Source organism: Panicum hallii, chromosome 8, assembly GCF_002211085.1.
Source record: "Panicum hallii strain FIL2 chromosome 8, PHallii_v3.1, whole genome shotgun sequence".
Classification (NCBI taxonomy): Eukaryota; Viridiplantae; Streptophyta; class Magnoliopsida; order Poales; family Poaceae; genus Panicum; species Panicum hallii.
The window spans coordinates 11,054,315-11,072,677 of record NC_038049.1 but is presented as its reverse complement, the minus strand read 5'-3'; the positions used below and the strand labels follow the sequence as shown (position 1 = coordinate 11,072,677).

The 18,363-nt window shown below is 45.7% G+C and overlaps 1 protein-coding gene and 1 long non-coding RNA gene across 2 annotated transcripts; both read right to left on the bottom strand.

Annotated features, from left to right (window-relative positions):
- Window positions 1–4,728: 4,728 nt before the first annotated feature.
- Window positions 4,729–6,843, bottom strand: LOC112901924. Its single transcript, XR_003230438.1, has 3 exons — window positions 6,668–6,843; window positions 6,455–6,558; window positions 4,729–5,159 (listed from the first exon to the last, which is right to left on the bottom strand). It is a non-coding gene; the product is annotated as an uncharacterized LOC112901924 (long non-coding RNA).
- An 8,281-nt stretch (window positions 6,844–15,124) lies between these two features.
- Window positions 15,125–17,437, bottom strand: LOC112903367 (copper transport protein ATX1). Its single transcript, XM_025972611.1, has 3 exons — window positions 17,263–17,437; window positions 16,214–16,289; window positions 15,125–15,502 (listed from the first exon to the last, which is right to left on the bottom strand). Exons 1-3 carry the CDS (start codon window positions 17,269–17,271, stop codon window positions 15,333–15,335), a joined length of 255 nt encoding a protein of 84 aa, XP_025828396.1. The 5' UTR covers window positions 17,272–17,437; the 3' UTR covers window positions 15,125–15,332.
- Window positions 17,438–18,363: the final 926 nt, after the last annotated feature.

Below are 18,363 nucleotides of genomic sequence, written 5' to 3'. Positions count from 1 at the left end.
TAACAAAGGTACTTGAATTTCTAAGCAAAAGAGTAGTAAAGAACTTGAGATTTGTACACAGAGCTACACATGGAACATACAACCTAGATTCCAAAATTCAGCTACAACACATGCATACAACATGAGATACAATTAAAACACTCATTTCCTAGTATTTAATTTACATCAGAAAATACACATATATAGCTCAAACTTACTATATAAAAGCAGTCGAGTTTAACTTAAGCATTCAAATAAAACTAGTTTGGCATTTTTCTGAAGTTTCTACAATTTTCTACACATTTTTGAAGTTCACAGCTTTTGAATTGGGGGGTGCAGAAATCTTGCAGAAAGACCCTTAGAACTTTTGAAATCTTTATAGAAATGCCCTTGGCTCGTCGGGGAAGAAGGGCAGAGATGTCGCCGGCCAAATTTTGGCGAGGGGACGGCGGGGGGTGGAGAAGAGCTGGTCTACGGGTACCAGGAGCTCACGGCGCTTCCATGGGTGGCCTTGGGAGGAAGAGGGGATGGCCGGAGGTGAGGTTCCCACGGCGGCCGAGACGGCGGCGGAAGGGAGCTCGTCGGTGAGGGGTTCCTGGTGAGGATGAGGGCCAAGCTCGGGCTTGACTGCTGCAGCAGGATGAGGGGAAGCTGTTGGGGTGATCGAATTGGACGGAGGAGGGGCAAGGGTAAGGGCTCGACGGCAGCAGGAGCTTACCGGTGAAGAGGGGATCGACGGTGAGGTAGTTCCGGTGGAGGTCCGGCCACGGGGTGGCTTGGGAGCATCAGTGAGGTGAGGGGAAGCTTCCTAGGGGGTTGTAGTGGTGCGGGGTAAACTGGGGTGGGCTGCCCACGGCGAGCAGGAGGGTGCCGGAGTTGAGGGAGGAGGCGGCGGCGGTGTTCGGGGTTCTGTGTGTGCACGGCAAAGGGAAAAACGAGCAGAATGGAAAGGGCTTGAACCAGAGGAGCTCACGGTAGCTAAAACTGGGCGAGGGAAGAGGAGGAAACGCCGGCATTTGCCACGGCGGCTGCGAGCTGTCGCTCGGCGGGAGCTCGGGCAGGAGAGGAGAGGGGCGTGTCAAGCACGCGGGAGGCCAGAAGAGGGGAGCTAGAGCGGCGCTCGGGCTGGGGATCGACGCGTGGAGGTGGAGCATGGCAGGAGGTGGCGAGGGACGGCCGAGAACAGCGGGCGGTGGTGCTGCAGAGGAGCAGAGGCAGAGCAGAGCATGTGCCAGAGGAGGAAGAAGAGGGGAGGAGGTCCGAGGGACCTCATTGGAAATTGCAAAACCTCAGGGACTTCACTGTAAATAGAATTTTCCCACTGATCCAAAGCTCTAATGAGGAAATGGTCAAAATAGAAGTTGTAGAACTTTTCAAATCCTACAACCTTGCTTTAGGGCTCAAGTTCAGAAACCTAAAGTACACTGCTTTATTTTACAATTTTGCACTCAACTCAAACTTAGTAAAGTTTTTGTGCTTAGTAGTGTAAATTTTATGTAATCTTTGGCTTATCTGCAAGCATTTATGACTGGTCATGATGACTTTCACCTTTTACATTTTGACCCTTGGTAATTTTTGGATGTTAATTTTATACTTCAACTAAATTACATAAAAGGACTTGTACTTTCATAAATTTACACAAATACCCTTATTTTCATAACTTTATTTAGTTTTCACACAATTTAATCCACACCAAACATTCTTCCTATTGGCTTGCTCTATTTGACACCTAGGGTGTCACAAGATCGATGGTGTGTGGCTCACATTTGATAACCCCATCATGTTTTCCCAACCAATTCATTCCAAAGATCACATCTAAACCTAGCTTATCTAGGATGAGAAGATTTGCTCGAAAGGTAGCTCCCTCAATAAGAATTGGAACTTTATCTACAAAATGTTTTGAGATGATTTCCCCACCCAGTGATTCTATGTGATATGGTAGTGGTAGGGTTTGTATTTGAAGATTACCATGCGTCATGAATTTCTTGTTAATGAAAGAAAGGGTAGCTCCGGAATCAAAAAGAACAAGGGCGGGATGAGAATTTTTGAGAAGCGTACCCATGAGCATGTCGGCATCCTCCGGAATCTCTTCCGCGGTGGTGTAGTTGAGGCGGCCACGCTTAGGAGCTTGTGATGGCTTGGCGCCTTGACGTGGCGCTTGCGGTGGAGGGTTGTTGGGCCTCGGCGCATTGGAGGCACCGCCTTGCCTTGGAGATGGACAATTCTTGGAGATGTGGCCCATGCCACCACAATTGTAGCATGGACCCCTTGCGGCACCGCTTGGGTTGTTCCAATAAGCATTGGCCGGCCTTGGAGCTTGTCCTTGAGGTGGTTGAGGGTGGCGTAGAACCCACATAGGGCGCGGTGGTTGCGCACCTGGCGCACGAGGTGGGGGAGGTTGTGGCCCAACACGTGGGCGGGAGGAGCTACCACCTGCCGAGTTAGGAGCGAGACACTTGTTCTTGGCCTCAAGTCTGTTCGGCGTGACTAGCAATATTCACCAAGTCATTGAAGTCATCAAACTTGGTGGTAGAGAGCTCGTCTTGCAATTCTTCCAAGAGGCCGTCATAAAACCTCTCCCGCTTCTTAGCATCGGTAGACACTTCATCGGGTGCATATTGAGAGAGAGCGTTGAAGGCATTGACATAAGACATTACATTCTGATGACCTTGAGTGAGATTGAGGAATTCCTTCTTATTGATGTCCATGATACCCTTGGGGATGTGGAAGGAGCGAAATGCCGTCCAGAATTCCTCCCACGTGAAGCGGTGATTCGCGGGTTGCGAGGCCTTCCAATTCCGCCACCAAGCCCCCGGGGTATCATGGAGTTGGTGAGCAGCGAATAAAACCTTCTCATGTTGCTCACATTGGATGAGATTGAGCTTCTCCTCAATGACATGAAGCCAAAAATCCGCATCGAGAGGATCTTTGGAGCCATGGAAGATGGGTGGGTTGGTGCGAAAGAAATCCCCATACTTGTTCACTTGAGGCTCTTCTCTAGGAGCTTGATTGCCGGCGTTGCCCAAGTTGCCAATATGGTTGACCAATTGCCCGAGGAGTTGAGTTTGTTGGGCAAGCACATCCACAAGAGTAGGGTGGATGGGAGGGTTGGGAAGATCGTTGTTGTTGTTGTTGTTATTCCCACCCGAACCGTTCCCGCAGTTTGTGCCGGTTCCCGAACGCAAATTCATCCTAGCAAGAATTAAAATAGGTTAGCGACCGAGGAAGAAAGGTAATGATCTTAAGGAGAAGCGATGAAATGATAAAGCGTAGATAATGATTTGACATAAGATCGAGAATCGAATGATAACTATCAAAGAAAAATTATAAATATCCGGTTACTAGAGACATAAGTTTGACAAGCGCAAAAGATTTGGACGTCAACATTTGAGATCATTTAGGGCAGATTTGGAGATCAAAAAGGACGAGAAACGGTCACTTACATACTTCATAAATTATTATATGCGTATGAGTGCATGCATGCAATATATAAGTGCAATACGTCGTTACCTCACATCGTTCCCACACAATAATATAAGGCTCATAATAAGTTTCTAGCAAGCATGCAAAGATCACGCAAGATTAACTTGCATGAATACGGCTACACTAATAGCATTTAGGCATAATCATAACCATAAGGCCGACTTAACTTTAGTCCACAAGCATTCAACAAGTTCAACCAACACAAAATGAGCGCGTTTTAACATCCTAGCGCTTAATTCCACCTTACAACCACATTACTCAAAGTGCTACGACCCTCCTACTAGCACTTGGAATAATAGGCGACTCTACCTGAACTTTGGGTATGGATAGGATATGTATTATATGTCATAGCTGCGTATGGAGGAACACAATAACCAGCAAACCATTTGTTCGGCTAAAATCAACCTGAACAGTAGGTATACTAGTAATTGGTTCGGAAGATGATTGATATGCCACCAAAGCTCCAGAACCGGTCAGACCGGTTGAAACCGGTCCCCCACAACCGGTCTGACAGGTTTGTGAAACCGGTCCAGCCGTTCTGTTCGCACTGTATTGTTCTGGTGTCCTTTGTGAGGCCGACAAGCCTCTGCCTTCTTTCTTGCGCTCAATAGAGTATGGTGCTAATAACGTGTTGGAGTGGAAAAAGTTGAGAGAATGGATGCTGAAAGTGATTGTGTATTCCATTAATGAGGACCACCATTTATATACATGCTCAAGGGGCCAAGGATCAAAGGGACACGCCCTTCGGGATGGATCCTTTCGTGATTAGTAACTGCTAATGATATCATTAATTACTAACTAATTATTTAATTACAATAAATTGATCACTAATCTAATATCTTCATAACAAGGAGTACAAGCCATCAGCTGTCCATCTACAGATGTGTTTTCTTCTAGCTGATCAGTAAGCCGATATCGACAAGCCATAACCTAAATTTTCGCCATTTCGTCCATGCTGATTCGCTGAACATTCGTCAAGGATGAGTTTAGGGCTACTTTGGCAGCAGGTGTTAATTAACCCAGGGAAAAAAGCCTCTCACGGTAATTTCCTTGGATGACAGAATCCTCCTCCATCCACAGGGACGATCCCCCCACTGGGGGAAATTACCCTGCTGCCGTTTGGAAGCTGCTTAAAGGCCTGTTGGCGTTTGCTTACTTTATGTTCGCTTGTGTATTGCAATAGAGAAACTGTATGCATTGTTTTACTAGTCCATGTAGTCAACATTTTATTAGGAGATAAACAAATACAAAATACAAAGTGTCAGATGTTATACTAGTCCATATAGGCTTAATCCGTATGTTATCAAGATATCATCCAAAATAGCAAAATAGTTACTGTATGGTCCTTGGGGGTAACAGGCACATGCTATTACATATAAGCTTAATCCACCTCGATCGGCACCAACTAACATACTCATGATGAGACATGGCTAAAAAATTCACACCATGCAAATCCTATATTACTAACTACTGAGATCAATGAAAATCAGCAATCAAAAGATTGTATCAACCACCAGACACTGTTAACAGAGATGAATCGTTTTCATATGGCGTTGTCCACAGTTGGAGCTAAAAATCATGGAGAAGACGGACCATGGAGATAGAATACTAGCTAGCTAGGTAGTAGTTTCTTCCAAGAAAACCAAAGAAAAATCACGTGGATGAACAAAAGAGATGAATTGCTTCCATCAAGTGCTCTGCAAGTAACATAAAGAAACCACATAAGCTGAATGCCAAATACTGAATGCATTGCAGGGATTAAATAAACTCAAGAAGGTAGAATGCTGAATTCTGAGCTAAAAACATTTTATTTGAGAGGCTAATAGATACTGAGCTAGTAACAGATTTTATTTTTGAACTAACTAACAGATTGTATTTTATCATACAATAAATCAGTACTACTACTAGAACATTCAGTCCATACCTTCTCACTGCAACAGCACCAAACAACATGATAACCAGTGGTAAATAGCTAGAGCTAAAGAGTTGGTAAAACATTGTTTCTAGATCAATTATTGACAGTCTACTCTAGAAAAGCATATCAACAGTCAAATTACTAACATGGTACAAGGCAGCAGCTAAGGTAATGCCTCGAAAAAATAGAACAATACTCGTATGATCATATAGCAAGGACATATTAATTATCAAATAAATTATCCTACTACTTTGCATCAGATCAAAAAAATGAATATGATTCAGCTATCAAATGAAATAGATATTTAAAAAAATGAATATGGTTCAGCTATCAAATAAAATAGATATCATCCAGATCCTACTACTTCACTTGGATAGACAATCATCCAGGTCCAAAAAAAACGAGAATCATCCATTAGAATAATTATGACTTGCTTTTCAAAATTAGGTATCTAAAAGTATGCATTCATAACAATTGCCAATAACCAGTTTGTACAGAACAAGGTGGTTAGTAGTCAAACTGTACGGTGAAGTGTGAACTTATAAGAGCCAAAGTCTGTCGTATGAGAAGCAACCAAAAACTGCAGATATACTAAACAATCCATAAACTTGAAAATATTTACTGCTATATCTAATAATCAGGCTCCTTTTTTATTGATGTTACAACTGCCTTAATATATGTAATCACTTTCTTTCAACGGTCAGACAAAATGAAACAGATCAGAGATTACAAAAGGACTCTTACAAACAAACTCTGCTAACTGAAACAAAAAGACAGACCGCTGACTAACAGACTGTGCTAACTGAAACAAACAGACTCTTGACACTGAAGTACTGAACACTACTGAGCACAGGGATTACATCCAACAGTTCAGCGTGCTAATTTCGTATTAAGGACAATATGAATTATGAATCGTCAAAAGCTAAAGCATGATTTCAGTATCCAAAGCTACTCAATACATTCTGAATAGAGTACACAATACATCAGAATTCAGTTACATCAACATTTTTAGGGCTAGTTTGGGAGTACAGGCATGGATTTGGAGCCATGGCACATCAGAGTTCGATTGAGCTTTACCTGGAATGAGAGGCCGACCTAGGAAGGGCCAGGGAGAGGAAGAGAAGCGTGTGTCAGATCACCTACTCACTGCGTCCAGCCCACGTCCTGATGTTGCTCTGCTCCTGATTGCAAGTCTTCTTCAGCAAGATCTACTCTGGTGCGAGGAAAGGAGAGGGGAACCGTAGTGGGGTGGGGGGAGGGGCATGCGTGGTGATGGGGAGGGGGAACCACCTGAGACGTCGGCGGAGGAGAAGCTGCAGTCGCGAGGTCGGAGGAGGAGATCGGCAGGCAGCGGCGGCGCTCTCCCGCTCGAGCTCGCGGAGTCGAGGGGAGTGAGACAAGGGACGGGGAATGCTTCCCGGTGTCTATAGGCCGGATGCTATTCTGTGGGGAAATTAGGCTCAGCCGAGTGATTTCCAAATTGCTACTCGAAAGTGTATCTAAAATTTTAATATCCGATATTTTGGGTACCTGAAAATTCAGGTTCGGATTCGGGATTACCCATATTACCCGAAATCTGTACAAAGCACACATTCCAGCAGCAAAAAAAACAACAAAAAGCAGCAGCATAAACAATATTCCAGATTTCCAGCAGCATAAACATCAATACATTCCAGATTTCCAGCAACAACATTAGACTCATGAGTTGGTTCCACACAATCACACATAACATGATAACACATAACAGTACCACACAATCACACAAGTTAATGGAATAACAGCAAGTCAGCAAGATATATTGTTTCCCGTTGTGAACAAAATAACACACAATTTAAGATGTCCCGCTCCCAGGAATGCAACCAGGAATGGAGTTGCTGCCCGTCGTTGTTGCATGTGTCCTTGAAGTGGAAGCTTGTTGTTTGGGTTTTCCTTTTACACTAAATTCCTTAATTAATTCTGCAACAAACCAATGTCATGTCAATAGTGGAATAAAAAGGAGTGACCAATTTAATAATATTGCAGCAACTAATTGAAGGATTGTTGTTGTACCTTATTCCATCATGGTTAATTCCTCGATATTTTCTTTAATGTCAACAGGTACTGACCTTCTCGGCCAATCTTGTGTACATACTAGTGCTTCAAGAATGAATGGAGTAAGGGAGCTTCGGAAGTCATCTAGAATGCGTCCACTTGTGCTAAATGCCGATTCTGAAGCTACCGATGAGATAGGTATAGCAAGCACATCGCGGGCCAAGCGAGACAAAATTGGAAACCTCTGCTCAGATGCTTTCCACCACACTAAAAGGTCAATTTTCATTTCAGTGTCTTCAGTTTCTTCAGCAAGATATTTGTCAAGTTCAGACTTGGTATTGTTGCTTGAAGCATTGCCTAGCTTCGTCCTCTTAGCGATGACTTCTTTCAGCTTGGCACCTCTACCTCCCTTTGATGCTACCGTATAACTTTGATCAGATATGTCCTCAGCTGGACCATACATTTTCTTGTATTCTTCAAATAACTCATGAACACAAGTGTTAATTGCTTCCCAAACTAGTTGTCGCCTTTCCTCACCAAATATCTCTTCCACAGTTATCTTTGTGTACATAGATAACTTGTATCTTGGATCAAGACAACCAGCAACAAAAATCATTAGATTTAGGTTCTCCTTTCCCTTTCCCCTCCCCTTCATTCACAATCGTATTGCTGGTGTGCCAAAGTCCCCAATATTTATCAAATTTATCTTTCATTCTCCTGCGCATTGCTGATTGCACAACATATGTACTATTCAGCCAAGATTGAATCAATAAATACACTTCTCCAATCACATGAAAGAATGTATGTGAAGTGATATTGAGTGTAGCAGAGACACGAATAGTAAGATCATAGAAATGTTCTAGAAAATCAGCCATCTTCCTCACATTTTGCCAATCAGTTTCATCTGGATGATCAATTCCATCCCTTGCTTCAGGTAGGTCAATAACATAACTCACATCTTCATCAACTAACCTAGTGAACATTTCTCATAAACAATTGCAGCTTTAAGCATGAGATAAGTGGAGTTCCATCTTGTTGGGACATCAAGCTTCAGAAATGGCTTATTGGTCAACTTCTCTTCCTATATAAGTTCCTTAAATTTCACTATTCTTGAACCTCCATTTCTAATATATCTAACAGCAGCTCTAACACGCTTCACAGAGAGGTCCACTTCTTTTAGGCCATCTTGCATGATGAGGTTAATAATGTGTGCCGCACACCTCATGTGCAAGTACTTGCCATTAGAAATATTTGTTTTACATAGTTGTCAGACCCGGGGTCACCGGGCTGGGCACATAACGTAGTTTAAAGAGGTCTAAGAGATTAAGTCCGTCTTATCTCTTATTCATCTTGTTTATCTCTTATTCATTTCGTTTAAATAAGAGATAAGGCTAACCGATACAGGGGGAATCTACTCGAGATATGTTCTGGTACGATTCCTTAGCTGGTATTGGTTAGTATCTTTGTAACCCTGGCCTCTCGGATATATAAGGGAGGTCAGAGACCCCTCTCAAAAGAAGAAGATCATTAGGTTATTCTACACAAAAGGGAATACAAACCATCATACAGGACGTAGGGTCTTACGCTCCGTGCGACCCGAACCTGTCTAAAAGTCTTGTGTTCCTTGCACCTTCGAGTTCCTGATCTCGGCGTCTCCTCACCCAAAACTTACCACCTTAGGTATACCCCTCGGTGGGCAGCCGGTTAAACACCGACAGCTGGTGCGCCAGGTAGGGAAGCGCGTCGAAGATCCGCCGGCGAACTCGATGGCATCTTTCTAGTTCACCAGGTGGTGGATTGCTACCTTCACGCATGTGCATCGACAGATCGATTCATCGAGTTCGAGATCGGATCCTTCAGCGAACGGCTACATCGATCTCGACTACTCGGCTCGACTTCACCTTGTGCTACAGCGTCGATGCACCGCAGCCGTCGACCTCGACGACCCGGCTCAACTTCGGCTCGTGCCGCAATATCCGCGCGCGGCAGCAACGTGTTCGACTACTTCGACTTCGCGAGGACGATCGGCAGCTCGCCGACGACTACAGCAACTACTCGTCTCGACTCGAAAACTAGTCGGAATCGGTTCCAACTAGTCGAGCTTCATCAACAAATCGTCGCAGCTTCATCAACGAGCTCCACGGCTTCGTCGACATTCGTCCACGAATCAAGCTAAGTGATTTATACCTTTTCCGACTTGTTCTTCACAAGATCGGCTACCTTTTTTGGTACGCCTCTCGACGGGCATGAAACCCTCGGGGGCTACACCATGATCGATTACTTGTCCGTGTACGTCTCTCGATGGGTATTAAACCCTCCAGAGCTACACTTCGCCGACTATCTTTGCGCACTGCGCATCCTCTTTGTCGCATGACAACTTCTTTGTCTTCTCTTAACGGTTGCTAAAGTACTCGGGTAGCACACGCCTTAATCCGTGAAACCTCGACTCTTCTGTAAGCCTATGCTCTTACGCGTGCATGCGGCTAAGCTCCCTACGCTATGGTCTACGGCCATCAGGGATCAGGTGCTTAAACGTAACAGGCTAACTGCCCGGGGAAATTACATGGCCTAGCAAGAGCAAGACGCGAAATTTTTACACCGAATAAATTTTGGTGTATTTATATTATTACTGAGTACTACTCGGTATCTTCGCATTATGCTACATAATGTGTGCATTGTCTTTTTTCAGGTCAAGATTCAGCAACAACCCTCCAGGCAGCGCGGCGTGCCATCGCAGTTTCGCTAGTTCCCAGGCTCGGGGGCCGGGCGATGCGCACTACTCGACATGACTCATTCGGCTCTCCTAGCTTGTAAGCTCGGGGGCTGGACGCCGTAAAACTACTCGAAGACGACTCATATGAAGACTGAGAGTGCAGAAGAAACTCTAAGCCACCGCACGGTTAAATAAACCAGCGGGAGGCTTAATTTCACTATGCAGAGGCGAAGAGTTTTTCTCAGAATTCCAGAGCAACACCAATGCCACGGTTTTTAGATCCTTATCTCCATATTTGTAGGATTTGGATTTAAGGCTTGGGGGCTGCGGGGTACGTGGCATCGACTACTTATTTTTCAAATTTCTTTGAAGGATAAGGAGGATTACAGACTAATGGGACCCTCAGCCTGATTCTCCGATTCAACCTAAGGCTCGGGGGCTACTCCATATGGAGTGCGATTTTTAAATCGCACACCATAATAAAAATTCGGGGCATGAGCACCTCATAGCTTCAATGCAGCCCAGCAAGTACTCGAAGAAGGACTTCAAGACGAAGATCCAGAAGAAGTCAAAGACTGCTTCGAAAGTACTCGATAAGCCTGCAGTACTCAGCTACGAAGAGCTCGGGGGCTTGTCAGACCCGGGGTCACCGGGCTGGGCACATAACGTAGTTTAAAGAGGTCTAAGAGATTAAGTCCGTCTTATCTCTTATTCATCTTGTTTATCTCTTATTCATTCCGTTTAAATAAGAGATAAGGCTAACCGATACAGGGGGAATCTACTCGAGATATGTTCTGGTACGATTCCTTAGCTGGTATTGGTTAGTATCTTTGTAACCCTGGCCTCTCGGATATATAAGGGAGGTCAGGGACCCCTCTCAAAAGAAGAAGATCATTAGGTCATTCTACACAAAAGGGAATACAAACCACCATACAGGACGTAGGGTCTTACGCTCCGTGCGACCCGAACCTGTCTAAAAGTCTTGTGTTCCTACCCTCGAGTTCCTGATCTCGGCGTCTCCTCACCCAAAACTTAACACCTTGGGTATACCCCTCGGTGGGCAGCCGGTTAAACACCGACAGCTGGTGCGCCAGGTAGGGAAGCGCGTCGAAGATCCGCCGGCGAACTCGATGGCATCTTTCTAGTTCACCAGGTGGTGGATTGCTACCTTCACGCATGTGCATCGACAGATCGATTCATCGAGTTCGAGATCGGATCCTTCAGCGAACGGCTACATCGATCTCGACTACTCGGCTCGACTTCACCTTGTGCTACAGCGTCGATGCACCGCAGCCGTCGACCTCGACGACCCGGCTCAACTTCGGCTCGTGCCGCAATATCCGCGCGCGGCAGCAACGTGTTCGACTACTTCGACTTCGCGAGGACGATCGGCAGCTCGCCGACGACTACAGCAACTACTCGTCTCGACTCGAAAACTAGTCGGAATCGGTTCCAACTAGTCGAGCTTCATCAACAAATCGTCGCAGCTTCATCAACGAGCTCCACGGCTTCGTCGACATTCGTCCACGAATCAAGCTAAGTGATTTATACCTTTTCCGACTTGTTCTTCACAAGATCAGCTACCTTTTTTGGTACGCCTCTCGACGGGCATGAAACCCTCGGGGGCTACACCATGATCGATTACTTGTCCGTGTACGTCTCTCGATGGGTATGAAACCCTCCAGAGCTACACTTCGCCGATTATCTTTGCGCACTGCGCATCCTCTTTGTCGCATGACAACTTCTTTGTCTTCTCTTAACGGTTGCTAAAGTACTCGGGTAGCACACGCCTTAATCCGTGAAACCTCGACTCTTCTGTAAGCCTATGCTCTTACGCGTGCATGCGGCTAAGCTCCCTACGCTATGGTCTACGGCCATCAGGGATCAGGTGCTTAAACGTAACAGGCTAACTGCCCGGGGAAATTACATGGCCTAGCAAGAGCAAGACGCGAAATTTTTACACCGAATAAATTTTGGTGTATTTATATTATTACTGAGTACTACTCGGTATCTTCGCATTATGCTACATAATGTGTGCATTGTCTTTTTTCAGGTCAAGATTCAGCAACAACCCTCCAGGCAGCGCGGCGTGCCATCGCAGTTTCGCTAGTTCCCAGGCTCGGGGGCCGGGCGATGCGCACTACTCGACATGACTCATTCGGCTCTCCTAGCTTGTAAGCTCGGGGGCTGGACGCCGTAAAACTACTCGAAGACGACTCATATGAAGACTGAGAGTGCAGAAGAAACTCTAAGCCACCGCACGGTTAAATAAACCAGCGGGAGGCTTAATTTCACTATGCAGAGGCGAAGAGTTTTTCTCAGAATTCCAGAGCAACACCAATGCCACGGTTTTTAGATCCTTATCTCCATATTTGTAGGATTTGGATTTAAGGCTTGGGGGCTGCGGGGTACGTGGTATCGACTACTTATTTTTCAAATTTCTTTGAAGGATAAGGAGGATTACAGACTAATGGGACCCTCAGCCTGATTCTCCGATTCAACCTAAGGCTCGGGGGCTACTCCATATGGAGTGCGATTTTTAAATCGCACACCATAATAAAAATTCGGGGCATGAGCACCTCATAGCTTCAATGCAGCCCAGCAAGTACTCGAAGAAGGACTTCAAGACGAAGATCCAGAAGAAGTCAAAGACTGCTTCGAAAGTACTCGATAAGCCTGCAGTACTCAGCTACGAAGAGCTCGGGGGCTTGTCAGACCCGGGGTCACCGGGCTGGGCACATAACGTAGTTTAAAGAGGTCTAAGAGATTAAGTCCGTCTTATCTCTTATTCATCTTGTTTATCTCTTATTCATTCCGTTTAAATAAGAGATAAGGCTAACCGATACAGGGGGAATCTACTCGAGATATGTTCTGGTACGATTCCTTAGCTGGTATTGGTTAGTATCTTTGTAACCCTGGCCTCTCGGATATATAAGGGAGGTCAGGGACCCCTCTCAAAAGAAGAAGATCATTAGGTCATTCTACACAAAAGGGAATACAAACCACCATACAGGACGTAGGGTGTTACGCTCCGTGCGGCCCGAACCTGTCTAAAAGTCTTGTGTTCCTACCCTCGAGTTCCTGATCTCGGCGTCTCCTCACCCAAAACTTACCACCTTGGGTATACCCCTCGGTGGGCAGCCGGTTAAACACCGACAATAGTTGCCTCCTCAAATAACCAATACCAGTGTCATTGGCACTTGCATTGTCAACTGTTATAGTCATTACTCTCTAAACCCCATTCAGTCATGCATCAGATCACATTTTTACCAATGTCATCACCTTTGTTACCCTTCACCATGAAGAAACCAATCACTTTCTTATGCATTCTCCAATTATCATCAATAAAACTAGCAGTTACAGTCATGTAGCCATCTTGCTGCTGAGAAGTCCAGCAGTCTGTTGTTAAGCAAACCCTTTGACAAGAATCTTTGAAGAATTTCTTCACCTTGGCTTTCTCTTGGAAGTAACATCACACAGTATCTCTAGTACATGTTCTTCTAGATGGAAGCTGGAAACGTGGGCATGCTTTGGCCATAAACTTTCTCAATCCTGGTTTCTCACCAAAGCAAAATGGCTGCTCATCTTCTATGACCATCTCAGCAAATGCAGCCCTAAGTTCATCTTAATCAAATCTCCAAGTGCCAATAACTTCACCTTGAGTTGTTTGTAGAATACCTTGCGCTGGATCTTTGTTAAACTTGTGTGGATTGCGCTTGCAAACATTGAAATGTCTCTTCAAAGAAGATGTACCATTTGCCTTTGAGTCTGCCTTCATGGTACGACTGCAATATTTACACCTAGCACTTCTAACAATACCCTTATCATCTGTAATCTTAACAAAGTGCTGCCACATCTCTGATCTTGATGCCATCGGCTTCCTTCCATCCCCATCTGTATCCTGTGACTGCGATGTGTGAGTTACTACTGCCATTGACTCAACCTGCGATGCCTGCGTACCTACTGCCACTGACTCAACCTCCATATCTCTGTGCTGACCAGGTTCTAGTTCTAGGTCTAACATCTAGATGACAAAAATGAACAGAACAATCCATATCAAATTTACAGTAGCTAGCGGCTACAACTACAATGAGCAAGAATGGGAAAGAAAAGAGAATAGGGAAGAAGATGCTTGCTTGGTCCTGGACCCTGGTCGGCGGTCGTCCCTTGCCCGTCCCTTGCCCGTCGACTGTGAATCTGTGCAGGGTGAGGCGGCGCCTCTGTGGTGCTTGCCGCTGGGGTGGGATGGGGTGCCGGGTTGGCGCCTTGGCGGCGCAGGGTGGGGCGGCGGCGTGGCGGGTTGGGGCGGCGCCTCCGCGCCTGCGCCTGTGCGGGTTGGGGGCTTGGGCCGGCAGGGCGTGGCGGGTTGGGGCGGCGCCTCCATGGTGCTTGCCGCTGGGGTGGGAAGGGGTGGCGGGTTGGCGCCTTGGCGATGCAAGGTGGGGCGGCGGCGTGGCGGGTTGGGGCGGCGCCTCCGCGCCTGGCCTGCGCGGGTTGGGGGCTTGGGGTGGCGGCGGCGTGGCGGGTTGGGGCGGCACAAGCGTAGGGTTGAGGTCGCGACTCGCGAGTTAGGCTGAGGCAGAGGCCGGCACTTACCGTTGCTCCTCTACTGGGCCTTTCGGCAGGCCTGAGGCAGAGAGGCAGGCCTACGGTGTTCGGGTATTTCGGGTACCGCGGGTTAGAACCCGAAATACCTGAAATTAATTCGGGATTTCACATCTGGTACCCGAAAATGTTGTTCGGGCTTCGGGATTCAGGATTTTCGGTTTCGGTTTCGGGTTTTCTCTGGTTCGGTCTTCGGGTTCAGTTTTTATGCCCGTAGCGAGTTCCCCACGCATTGTCTTGTTTAAACGCACTTGTACAGGTTGGATAAGTCATATAGTATGCCCCAGTCTTTTTTGTTCCTACCAAAACAAATGCATCACTCCGTTGGGACATTGTGCGTGTGCAGGCATCCTAGTTGAAGAAACATGAGGCGGTAGCACAACGCTCAAAGCCTTATAAAACATGTCAAATATCATACAAGCAACTCTCCATTATCATCCCAAACTGGTTAAACCATTACAGGCTAGGAATAGCGGGCATACAGGATGTACAAATTTTAATAGCAGTCTGGCATTATTTGTAATATGGTGAAGCTAAATACCATCAGACCCCACACATTTGTAGTTTTACCAGACAATTACACTGGAATTTGTTACATCCAACTTGTCAAGCAGTAGCATCAGCAGGTGCGGTGGATTGGTTGGTTGCAGGCTCAGCATCCCAGAACGAAGTCTTTTTGCCCGTCTTCGAAACAGTCTGCAGAACTGCATCAGGTGTTACGTTACCCTTCACCGTGACCTTCTGCTCCTTGATGTCTACATCGTAAGACTCAACACCTGAAGCAACCACATGTTCAACACATAGGTTTAGATTCAGAGTCTGCAAAATACTCTGTAAGTAGATAAAAACATATTTAATCAGGCAATATGTTAATAGTCAAACTGCGAAAGTTCAATTTTCTTCCGCATAAGTCCATCATTTAAGAATAGTATCAAACCAACTGGCTTAAAAGTTTAACCAAAAACATTTATAGCAAATAGCAATGTAATTCCATTACAAGTATTCACATAAACAGAGATAAATTCAGAGTAGGACAAGCTAGCAGGTTAAAACTTAAAGACTTTAGAGCAGCACTTGAGATAAAATTGTATTAATTTTTTTTGACACAGAGAAAGAATTGAATTGCTGAAACTAGAAACTAGCTGTTTCTATCCTTTGAAACAAGAAGTTCAAGGAAACCAGAACAGCATGCTACTTTCTCTAACCACATTCAAGTATTTAATGACAAATTCACTGAATTGACCCATCTACTTGGTGAAGAAGATTTGGAAAAGCATGCCAAGTTTGTTCTTCAGATTCCATAGGTCATTTTACCAGAGCCTTACTCAGCACCAGGTGCACAGCTTGACCAAGGTTGATTGAGAAAGTTGAGATTTAGTTAGAAGTTTAGAACAATCGAAATAAAATGTTGTATTCAATTCCAGACTTCCACTTGCAAATTGAAATAGGTAACAATCAGAGGAAGAAATTAAGAGAAACAAATCAACCTTCCATTTTGCCCAGAACTCGCTTAACAGCTCCAACACAGCCTTCACAGGACATGCCAACCCTGAGTACAACAGTCTGCACCCAGAACAAAATTTGGAGAATTAATATTTTCTGCTGAATATAAGGGCAAAAATGGACGTGCTTCTTCAGATTTCACAGGCATCATAGCTATAGCAATTCCCAATGCTAACACTTCTATGAGTTGTTGCCTCCTAATCAGTATGGTGACAAATGTTTTTTCCCCAACCCTTTTGTATGATGACCAACAGATGTACTACCGGTACAACTCATATTGCATAACTGTATAGCTTGTATGTTATGCCATGATTGCATAATCCTAACAAACTCACCATACAGAGCATTTAAATTTTTCCATCATGAAAAGGTTGCAACTTAAACATCTTGCAAAGCAAGACACAAAATGATTCCTGCAGACACAGTAGTTTCAAGCTTTTTCCTGGAGTGGAAGAGTGAAGACAGGTATTCCTCTCAGGCTTCAGCAGCTCAGCTTTACCATCAAAGCCCATTATAGCTACTTAGTTATGTTCAATAGATAAACTCACTGCTTTACAAGTACTTTTCAGTTTTCATTTTTTTAACGAGTGTAAACAATTAAAAATATAACACTCATCCTGATAGTTAAGTACTGGACTCCCATGCCATAAAGTCGTCGCATCTGGCATAACATAGCCCCGAAATTGCCTGGACAAAGGGCCATTTTTCACAGCATCAATGGAAAACATGCTAGCTTGGGTATAAAAACAATTTCAACCTTAGATCTATGTAGGTTAAACTAGTCGATTTCGCACCTACAGATTAGGCCCTAAATCGCAAGCCAAGAGGACGCATTCATCTAAGGCGCCATGGCATCTCAGGAGCTATGATCCTGTAGTGAAGGATATTTGCTACCCGTAAAGAAATTGTCGAAAATTGTTGGGGGGAAACGGTTCATTCGATACTCCAAAACATCAATCACCAATCTTAATCAAAGGGCGGCACCTTAAATTCGACACGGAAATCTCAGAGGGGATGGATAGCACCGCGTTACCTGGGCCATCGAGCGAGCGAAGAAGTGTACTGATCTCTCCGGAGAGCGAGGCGCGGAGGGGACGCGGGATCAGGAGCTTGACGGGATCGACGGAATGGAGGACTCCCGATGGGGAACGGCGGTAGATAAATACAGACGGTGGCGTCAGGAAACACGCAATGGGAGAGGGGGTGGGGAGGGGTCGAGGGGACGGACGCGTTCTAGCTGTCTAGTTCGCGTACCGACAGGTGGGCCCTGAGCCGTGGGGTCGTGTGTTGGTGCTGGTGGGTAGGCTCGAGAACACGGAAGTAGTCCCTCTACGCTACCGTAGAGGAGATTCGTGCGTATTATACATTTGGAGTGTATTTGAGCTGTGCTTGTGAAAAAGCTTCGGTGGACTGTAAGCTATAGAAAATCTGCAAATTCGTTTGATGGAATAGCTGTGGTTTTCGAGAAAAACTACTATTAACTCTCTCACTTACAAATAGACCCTAAATGTCATCCACACTCCTCTCACTCAACTCTTTTCTCTCGCTGACGGTCACCCTACTTGTCAGCATCTCCTTCTTCCTCCCCGCCCCTGCGGCGGAGCTAGCCTGGGCAGGGGTTGAGCTCGCGGGCCGACAGTGGCTCACGCCGACAGAGATCGCGCCGATGCGCCTGCGGCGGCGCCCACGCACGAGGCCGAGCTTGCCCCCACGGTGCCTGCCACCGCGGTTGAAGCGTCCCCCCATCAGGGAAGACTTAAAAGTAATGCTTTATCAGTCCCAAGAGGCTGATAACACTTTTATTACATCAGATGGTACATCACCGTACAACTCTACGCGGTAATGGGCAGTGAAGCGCCACTATCGCGAGGATTACAACTAAAACCCACACTACTACACTACCTACGAAAAGAGGGTCATCAGAGTCTTGCGCCATGCGGAACTCCAACAGTGGCCCTAACCACAGGCAAGACTGGGTGCAGGACGAAACCCTACTCGACGTCTTCGGGGAGGTAGTCTGGATCTTCTGCTGTAAAAAGGTAGAATGGGGTGAGTACAAACGTACTCAGCAAGTCCAATCACACCCACGGAGGGGGGGTATAACAGAAATCAATGCACAGGACAATCCAAGGAT

Bases quoted from the DNA above. Each gene is read 5' to 3' on its own strand.
- LOC112903367 (XM_025972611.1), bottom strand. The intron at 15,503-16,213 runs GTTGATTTGTTT...TGGTTGCTTCAG, and splicing joins AGTTCTGGGCAAAATGGAAG to GTGTTGAGTCTTACGATGTA.